Source organism: Psammomys obesus, unplaced genomic scaffold (genome assembly GCF_907164565.1).
Source record: "Psammomys obesus unplaced genomic scaffold, mPsaObe1.curated_primary_1811, whole genome shotgun sequence".
Taxonomy (NCBI): Eukaryota; Metazoa; Chordata; class Mammalia; order Rodentia; family Muridae; genus Psammomys; species Psammomys obesus.
In genome coordinates, this window is record NW_026595981.1 from 10,021,922 (window position 1) to 10,031,327 (window position 9,406).

General features: G+C 55.4%; 1 protein-coding gene across 1 annotated transcript; it reads left to right on the top strand.

The window, feature by feature from the left end:
* The first annotated feature begins 885 nt into the window (after positions 1–885).
* Positions 886–8,731, top strand: Ca4 (carbonic anhydrase 4). Its single transcript, XM_055620600.1, has 8 exons — positions 886–1,019; positions 5,011–5,064; positions 6,037–6,192; positions 6,762–6,907; positions 7,019–7,105; positions 7,221–7,287; positions 7,404–7,567; positions 8,312–8,731. The coding sequence occupies exons 1-8, from the start codon at positions 965–967 to the stop codon at positions 8,504–8,506; spliced, it is 924 nt and encodes a 307-aa protein (XP_055476575.1). The 5' UTR covers positions 886–964; the 3' UTR covers positions 8,507–8,731.
* Positions 8,732–9,406: the final 675 nt, after the last annotated feature.

Below are 9,406 nucleotides of genomic sequence, written 5' to 3' on the forward strand. Positions count from 1 at the left end.
TTCCTGTCCCCTTAATCCCATACCCTTCTCAGCCCTCCTCCTCTCCACTCCACCCCATCTTCCTGGCTAAGCACAAGGACCAGCTGTAAACAGCAGTTTGGGGAGCTTGGCTCACTTTTGGAAGACGGGTCTTGGTTTCCTGAGAATTGAGTTTGGATGTAGCTCAGTGGTAGAGTGCTTGCCTAGCATGAGAAATAAAGAAAGGGGGAGGAGGAGAAGGAGGACGATGACGACAATGACGAAGAAAAGAAAAAGGAGGAGGAGGAAGAAAAGAAGAAGGAGGAAGAGAAGGAGGAAGGGGGAGGAGAAGGAAGAGGAGCAGCAGCAGCATCTCCAGTGCCGAGAAATAAAACACAAAACAAAATCAAGTTTGGAACAGCCCGGGAGGAAAAAGCGACGAGACTTGAGAATCTGCTACCGCTGCCTGAAGTAGCTTCTCACAAAGCACCTCTTCAACAAACCCTCCGCATGCTCTGTCTCCCCAAGGCCGCTTCCATCCACCCTGCCCCAAATCAAGCTCCTTCCAAGGATGCATTAGGAGACTCTGTACAGCGGTTGGTGGCAACGTGATGGGAGCTACGAGTCCGGGAAGACACCTCTGAGGGTCAGGTACCTGAGGATTGCCCGTCTCCGTTCCCGATCAGTGATCAGGAGCAGGACGGGGCCAGGGTGGCCAGCCCCCACCTCCAAGCCCTGGAGATGAGGACCGGGTGTGGGGTCCTTCACCGCCCAAGAGAAGGCAGCAGGGTAGGCGGGGAGAGGATTCTTTCAGACCTGAGACTGGACGAGGAGAGGGGAGGCTCCGCCAGGAGGAGGAGGAGCCGCCTCCCACGTCCCGCTGTCGGGGCTCCCTCCCGTCGTGGCTCCGCTATAAAGCCTCGACCCGCATGCTCGCGACGCCTGCGGTGGCTCTCGTCGGTGCCTGACCCCGGGCTGGGCAGCAGCGTGTCTGCCATCAGGCACCATGCAGCCGTTTCTCGCTCTGCTGGCGCTGGCTTGCGCGGCCGGCTCTACCGCAGGTACCCTGGGGTGACCCTCGGCGCTCCCCGGTCCCCGCTCCCCTCGCCAGCGCGCTCCGGCCGCTCGTGGTCCCTGCCGGGAGCCCTGAGCGTGCAACGGACCTGGCTGTGCGCGCAAGCGTGTGCGCCTACACGTGTCCGCAGGCGGCTGCGGGGGAGCGCGCCCGCCAGTGCGCGGCCGTGGGGCGTCCGCCGTGGCGGGGTCCGTGGCGGGGATGCGTCCCCGAGCCGCCTGGACCCACCCTCCTCTCCGCACCCGTGGGTGGCGAGCGGCCGTCTGTCCTGCCGGTAGCTGTGGTCCGGCCAGAACAAGAGCAGCTGGTTGGGTTTATTGGGGTCCCGGGGTTCCCCTCTCCCGACCCTGGGGTCCTGGCCTCTTGGGCTTCAAGCTCCCTTTTCCCCTACCCCCGGCGCTGGATTGGGTGCCTGGCGGGGGGCATCCTGAGACCCAAGTCCCCGGCCGAGCCGGTCTTTCCGGACAAGGTGATTTTCGTTTAAAGATTAATGGTGAGAACGAGCTCTTAATTATTCCAGGTGGGAGGTGGCGGTAGAGGCGTGTTAATATTTGATAAGGAGCTAAAGGCGGTTCTAGCGGCTGGCACCTTCTCCGCTACCCCGGAGCTCTCCACAAAGGCCTCTCCAATCAGTCCTCAAGGCAAGCCTTCCCGTCCAGCAGGCCGAACCTCCCATCCTGAGTTAGGTGCTCTGCCCTTGGAATGGGGGTGGGGGCGGCGGAGGGAGCTCTCAGCCGCAGAGGAAGAGAGACAGAGTGTTCCCCGTTGCCAGAGGGACTTAGCTTTGGGGGATGTGAGGCATCTAGCAACAGTTCCAAAGCTCCCTCCTAGGGGTGGGAAAAGAGCAATTAACACAACGTTAAGGCAGAAGGGTGGGGGCCGGGGGGGGGGAGGTAAGGTTGAACATTTGAAACGACTTAGTAGGAAAAAAAAAACTTTTTTTTTTTAAATTAGCGGGCACCTCCTAGCTGTTGCCCTTGGGGAAGTCGTTTAACGTGTTCTGTCCTTTTACAAGGCAGGTTTAGTAATTCTGCTCCTGGGGTGCTTGTTCTAAGGATAAAGGGTAGGAGAGCTTAGGCAGTGCCCTCGGGCTCTGGACAGAAACGCCCTACAAGGTAGTCAGGAGGCCTCGGCGGTGACCTGGGGCGGTGCAGGCACGAGTCCACCTCAGCTGACCTCTTCACACAAGCTGGTCCGGTTTCTTTGGTGCAGGGACCACCATCTTTTACCCATTGTCCTGCAGGGATTGCGGAGAGAGAGACAGACACAGAGAGAGGATAGCTCCCTCCTCCGGTGTCCCAGAGCCCCTAGCCAGGAAGTGCGGAGACTTTGCCCAGGACACTCGGGTTCTACTGAGCTGGTTGCAGGAATCTTCCCGCTTCCCTCAGAGTGTGGGTGGGGTGGTGAGCAAGGTCCATTAAAAGTCAGTCCTCCCTTAAAGGCCCCCCCAACCATGAACCAAAATAAAGACCTACCTTAGAAGGGGGAGGGGTGGGAGTAGAAGTAAGGGGAGAGGACAGAGGCCGTGTGGAGGCCAGTGTTTTGTCTCTAAGCCCAGTGCCCGGTCTGGGGCTAGGCAGGACACAGCTGGGAGCCTCTCTCCTCTTTCGTGGGCGTGACTAAAGGCTTGTTATTCTCCGCCACGCTCGCCCTTCAGAAGCAAGAGTGGGAGCCTGAGCTGACCAGAGCCCGGCCGCCACCTGACTGTAAGATGCAGTGTGACCCCTGGCCTCTGCCTCATCAGCATTATGTTTTTCTGGCCACCACCTCCCGAAGAGAGGGTAGTTACAAGAGTGTTCAGCCAAGCAGGTCAAAAGTCTCTATGATTAAGACAGTGGATCAGAGGTTACACTGTGAACCACGGAGCTGGGGCCAGAGCCAGGGCAGAGAGGATTCCTGAGAAATGCCCAGAGGGGCTCCCCCTGGGGCACACCTGAGGGTGCTGGCCCTCAGAGCTGGCCTTCTCCAGGAATAGCTTCCCCTTAGGCCCCAAGTGCTAAGTGCCCCGCGCTCCCACTGCTCTTCATGGAAGCCTGTTCTACTTCCGGGACCTCGGAGGCCCAGTGACCCAGGACGCCCATCACAGCCCCTCTCGTCCCTGTGCGACTGCTCTGAGAGTCTGGGGTGGTGCCTGTGTCCCTGGAGGGCCCTGAGGCTCAGACAAAGGAATGTTTCTCTGCAGAGATTGAGCAATAGGCAGAATAGAGGCAGAGCAGGCTGGAAAGGATGGGAACAGACAGTTGGCTCACCTAACAGGGCATGGCCCCTCCTTCTCTGCATAGTGGGCTCATGCATACTCCCCTCCCCCCCCCCCCCGGGCAGCAGCTCCCACTGGGAAGACCCTGCTAAACAAGGCCATGCCAGCTGGACATCAGGAATGAACTCTGATCTACAGCTAGGAAAGTAGAAAATCCAAAGTATCCCTTGGAGGCCAGTTTCCTAGAGGGCTCACTCTTCCAGCCTAGGATCTTGTTCCTCCTGGCTACCAAGAGCATGAGTCTTAAGCTTCCCTCCTCACCTTGTCCCCATTTCAGGGACAGCTCCTATGGGACTTGGGGTTGCAGAGTTTCAGACAAGAAGATAGGGAGGCTAGCAGCACTGGCTCACACCTAGAACCCCAGCCCGAGCTACAGAGGGGGTGCTATCTCCAAGAAAGCAAGGGCTGGGACTATAGCTCCGAGGGAGAGCGCTTGCATGGCACATGCAAGGCCCTGGGTTTGATTCCCAGCTACTGGAAGAAAAAAACGAAACAACAAAACAAAACCCAAAACCCCACAAAGTTCCCAGAAGGGAAAGGCTGGTGATTCAGCGCCAGGGACTCATAGCTGAGTGGGATACGACACTTTTCTTAGGAATGTCCTCATCCATGAATTCTTTCCAACTCACGCCATGGTCTCTTCCTCTCCCGCCTTGGCTTAGCTTTGCCCATCTGCTCACTGACAGGAGGCCAGGGAGGAGGGGAAGAGTTGTCTGTGAACTTACTGAGTGACTATAGGCTGCCCGGGGGGGGGGGGGTCCATACCATCTCTCCTTTAATCCTTGTCTCATGGGTGGCCAGATTAGCTCCATTTTACAGATGATAAAACCAGAGAGAGTAGGGGACCATCCTTAAACACAGGGCTCCTAAGTGGCTCTGTCAGAATTCTAGTTTTGAGTGAAGTGCTTCATTCACCCTGGTGAAAGAGCATGTTGCTTTCTCTCTTTCTGTGTATGTATGTGTGTGTGTGTGACTGACTCATTTTCTCCTGTAGACCTCTGTGTGTCTTTTTGCCATCGGTCTGTTTCTCTTGGACACCTTATCTTTAGAGCAGGTTTGGTTCTACAGGAAAAGTGGAGCAGAATGCTCGAATGTGCCTAGATCAGCAGCCCCTCCCCACCTCTGCAAGGCAGCCTGGCCGGAAGGCTGGAAGGCATTCCATTGTTCCAGAAAGGAGGATGGTCCTAATTCTTCATTCTCAATTGAGCCTCCTCTTTGGTTATGGGCAGAAGGGAAGAGGGACAAGAGGCTAAGCAATCAAGGACAGAGCTGAGCCACCTCAGAGAGAGAGAGAGAGAGCTCTGAAGATCAGCACCCTGGGCAAAACATGAGCCGTCTCTGTTGCTGCCTCTCCTATGATTGTTTTATTTCATTTGTTTCATTTCTTTCTTTTTTTTGGGGGGGGGGTTCAAGACAGGGTTTCTCTGTGTAGCCCCGGCTGTCCTAGAACTCGCTCTGTAGGCCAGACTGGCCTCCAACTCACAGAGATCCGCCTGCCTCTGCCTCCCGAGTGCTGAGATTTAGGCGTGTGCCACCAACACCCAGCCATTCCTATGATCATTAAGTCTGAGTCTCTGGGGACCTCAATCCCACACCCCCAGAAACCTTCTACCCCAACCCCAAGACGGGGTTTTCACATCAGAGTTTCCCCCAGGCTCTGGCCCACAGGGCTGTACGAAGGACCCACAGGGGGTTCACATTCTTCCTGTCTCTGTTCCAGAACAACACTGGTGCTATGAGATTCAAGCCAAGGAGCCCAACAGCAACTGTATAGGTGAGTACTGCCAGGCACTCGTCGGCTCCTCCCACAGGCGCGCATGCGCACACGCTTCCAGTACTCAGGAGGAGACAGTGAGTTATCACCAGGAGCTAAATTAGCAGCGCATTGGAGGTTTGAGTCTGGCCAAGAGCCCTTTAAGGTGGAAGTGAGAGATGGTTCTTGGTAGTTTGTTCATTGTTGGGATGCTGAGGTATTCAGGGCCTTCTGCATCCTAGACAGGAAGCATTTTACCACTGAACCACATCCCCATTGCCCACTTGATACTTTTTCTAGTTTTTTTTTTAAGACTTTTATTATTTATACAGTATTCTGCCTGCATGTGTGCCTAAAGGCCAGAAGAAAGCACCAGATCTCATTATAGATGGTTATGAGCCACCATGTAGTTGCTGGGATTGAACTCAGGACCTTTGGAAGAAGAGCCATCTCTCCAGCCCCTTGGCACTTTTTTGAAAGCTGATCAATTTCCCTGTAGCCTGCTGTGCTGGGGGACTGCTCCCCTCTTGCCCCTACCTGGCTGAATGTTGGGATTGTCAGGTCCAGGTTCCTTACATAACAGCTCTTCCAGGGAGTCCTCCTCCATGGTCTCCAAAGCTGAAAAGCCATGTCCCACTTGGCAACTTTTAAACTTCCCAACACCCCCTGGAAGCAACTTTAGTGTCGAGGTCCCCACTGAGAAAGCTGGAGCTCAGCATCATGAGGTCACTCCAACCCAAGCTCTTATCCATCAAGGGCAAGCCTGCTTCTCCTTCCACCCAACCCCCAACCCCCAACCCTCAGCCACATCACAGACCCACCAGCCTACCTACGTCAGCGTGTTGGAGGAGGAGGAGGAGGAGGAGGAAGGCCAGCCAGCGCAGCATTTCTGAGACTCATGCCCTGCTGTGAGATCCCAGCATTCTGTAAGACCCTGACTCACATCAATGGGTCAATGTGCCCTTGACTCTCAGACCTTTCTTTCCTGCTCAGCGCCTGCCCAGTGGCCTGGAGACTGTCAGAAGAACCACCAGTCTCCCATCAACATCGACACCTCCAAGGCGAAGGTCAACCCCAACCTGAAGCCCTTCACCTTCACTGGCTATAACCAAAAGAAGAAGTGGGAAGTTGTGAACGACAAACACTCAGGTGGGTCTTGTGTGGGCTGGGCGCCGTCCCCAGGCAGGGCTAGCTGTTGCGAGGATGTGAGTTTCTCAGGCCCGGAGGTGGGAGGAGCCGCCAGGGAAGCTTCTAGAGAGGAGGCTACACTAGCTAGTTATGTTTTCAGTCACTTCATCGCAACAGTTGAGGTGAAGGGAGGAAATGTTCCTGGAAGGAGGGACTGACCTTTGCAAAAGCACAGAGGCGTGAAACTGGGTGTTTGGGGAACCACGAGTGGGCGAGGCTGTGTGTGGATGGAGGCCATAGAGGGAAGCTGGGAGGAGCTGACCAGGGCCGAGAACAGGTCACCAGGGCTAAGGAGTTCGGACATTACTCTGGGGACAACCAGGGCACCATGGAGGCCCTGGTCAGGGTGACATTATGGCATGGGTATAGGAGTGGATGAGGTGAGCAGGGAAAAAGGCTGTAGGCTATATCTCCCACCCCGTCCCTCAGGGCCCAGGCTTCAGACAGCGTAGCTAGGAGCTGGGGTGGGGACTGAGAAGGCCCGGGTGAGGCCAGTGTGAGGACTGTGCCCACTCCCATGCCCCCCCCAGTGAAGGTGTTGCTGGGGGATGGCATCTCCATTGCTGGAGGAGACCTCCCCGCACAGTACCAGGCTGAACAGTTGCACCTCCACTGGTCAAAGGAGTCGGACCGGGGCTCAGAACACAGCATCGATGGCAAACATTTTGCCATGGAGGTGAGAAGCCTTGGAACTGGTGCCTCGGCTGGGTTCTGGGTGTGTATCCCTGCCCTGGGCCAGACGGGTGGTCCAGCTCCTACAATCCCTCCACCCACACCCCCTTCCTAGATGCACATCGTACACAAGAAGGAGCCATCCAGCAATGAGGTGCAGGGCGCCAAGGACAACATAGCAGTGCTGGCATTCATGGTGAAGGTAGGACCGCAGCCCCTCAATCCTAGAGGCTGCCTGGCCTCCTCCGGAAAGGAAGGGCTGCTTGTCCCCAGCAGCTCCCAGGACCCCTCTCATGCTTCCTTTGCTCCCGTTCCAGGTGGGAGACCAGGTGAACGAGGGCTTCCAGCCCCTAGTGGAGGCCCTGTCCCATATCTCCACACCCAGTGAGTCTGGTGGGGGGGGCGAGAGAGACGGCTTCTTCCCACCGTGGAGGGGCAGAGGGGCTGGGGCGGCCGCTTGACCGAGAGCCACAGGTGAGGGACTTTGTCCCCCGCCCCAGACACAAACACCACGATGAAGGAGAGCTCCCTGCAGAACATGCTTCCCCAGAAGGAAAAGCTGGTTCACTACTTCCGCTACCAGGGCTCCTTGACCACACCAGACTGCAGTGAGACCGTCATCTGGACTGTGTTCCAGGAACCCATTAAACTCAACCAAAACCAGGTACCCAGGCCTGGGCCAAGGTGCAGTCTTCCGCATGGAGCCTAGCCCCTTAAAGCCCTGTGAGCTAGCTCCTCAAGTCCCTGGGGTGGGGAGATGAGCGTCATTGAGTCAGTCCTTGTTTCTGCTGGGGGAGACAGACAAGCAAGAAAGCCCTGTCTGCCCCTCTCCTGCGGGCCCTGGGAGAAGTCATGGAAAGGGTGCTCAGAATAGGCTTCCAGAGAAGTGGAAAAGAGTTGGCTGGTTAGTGTGGGGAGCTAGTATTCCAGGGAGCGCTCAAGTTGGACTTCCTTAGCGGTATCAGGAAGTCATTCAACAAACAACTCCCAAGTTTACAATAGCCTCTGGAAAGACAGCAGGAAACCCAGAGGACCAAAATCCCTTGGGCTCTCAGTGGTGATTCTCAAAGCATGACGTCAACATCTTCACCAGTGAGAATTTTCTAGAAACACTCATTCTTAGGCTCACTATAGATCTATTGAATCAGATATTCTGGGGTCAGGGGCTAGGTAGGCGTCCTTCAGCTGGTGCTAAAGGATGCTCACTCTACCACAGCAATAGTGACAAAAAAAAAAGTATCAGTAGAGGAAAGGGAAAGACAGTGGCTCTCACGTCCCCACAAATGCCACACTTTAACTCTTGGTGGTCATTCTGAACCCCTCTCTTCCTTTCTGAGGCGAGGTGTTCTGTCTGAGGTCACACGGCGAGGAGCATGGCTCCACCTTCTGAGCCGGGTCTCTTTTACAGTTCCAGGAATTCTCAACGAAGCTGTACTATGACCAAGAAAGGAAGTTGAATATGAAGGACAACGTGAGGCCCCTGCAGCAGCTAGGAGATCGCCAGGTGTTCAGGTCCCGTGCCCCAGGACAGCTGCTGTCCTTGCCCCTGCCCACTCTCTTGATCCCTACACTCACCTGCCTGGTGGCCAGCTTCCTGCAGTGATGCTCCACTTCCGGATATGTGACCTCTGACCTCAGCCTTCAGAGGATATGGTTCTCTTTCCTTAGGTTTCCTACATTGGACTTTGGGGACTCTTAAGATATGGGTAGCGCACAATTTAAATTCCCAGCCCTTGAGGGGTGGGGGACAGAAATATGTTGACCTCTGACCTCTGCTCCTCCTCCCCCCAATGAAACAAAATAAAATATGGATATATTTTTGGAGAAATCCTTTGCAAGTCTCTTTCTTTCTTCCTTCCTTTCTTCCTTTCTTCCTTCCTTCCTTCCTTCCTTCCTTTCTTTCTTTCTTTCTTTCTTTCTTTCTTTCTTTCTTTCTTTCTTTCTTCTTTCTTTTGTAGCTCTGCAATTACCCTGTTCCCTTCACCCCATCCTGACAGGGCAGGGACCCTGAGGCCTGGAGGTTTCTCCCAAACAGGTATGAATGACCCTGCCCGTGTAGACGAATGCCTGCTCGCCTGCTCAACGCACATCCAACCTCAGAAAGAGCAGGTACTTTGGCGCACCAACACGAAAAAAAATCCAGAGGCCCTCTGATCCAGGTTCTTTGTTTTACAGTGGGGGAAACTAAGGCCCAAGAACAGAAGCTAGGTGGAGGCTCCACAGTGGAGCCTGAGCGTAGCTGACTTGAGGTGCTGGGTGCCACCCTCAGGTGCAGCCTGGGACTGCGTGTGGTTGGGAACAGAGATTCACTCATTTGCTCAAGTATCTCTTGAGCTTGCAGGACTGGACAGGTGACAGCAGCAAGACAGGGAGCCGCCTGGGGTTCTCAGACCAGTGCGTGGACAAAAGACCCACACTGGCTGAGAGGTCAGAAGGAGAGACAGAAACCAGGAAGGGCAGCTGCAGTTTCCATGGACGGTCAGGGATGGGGGTGGGGAGGCAA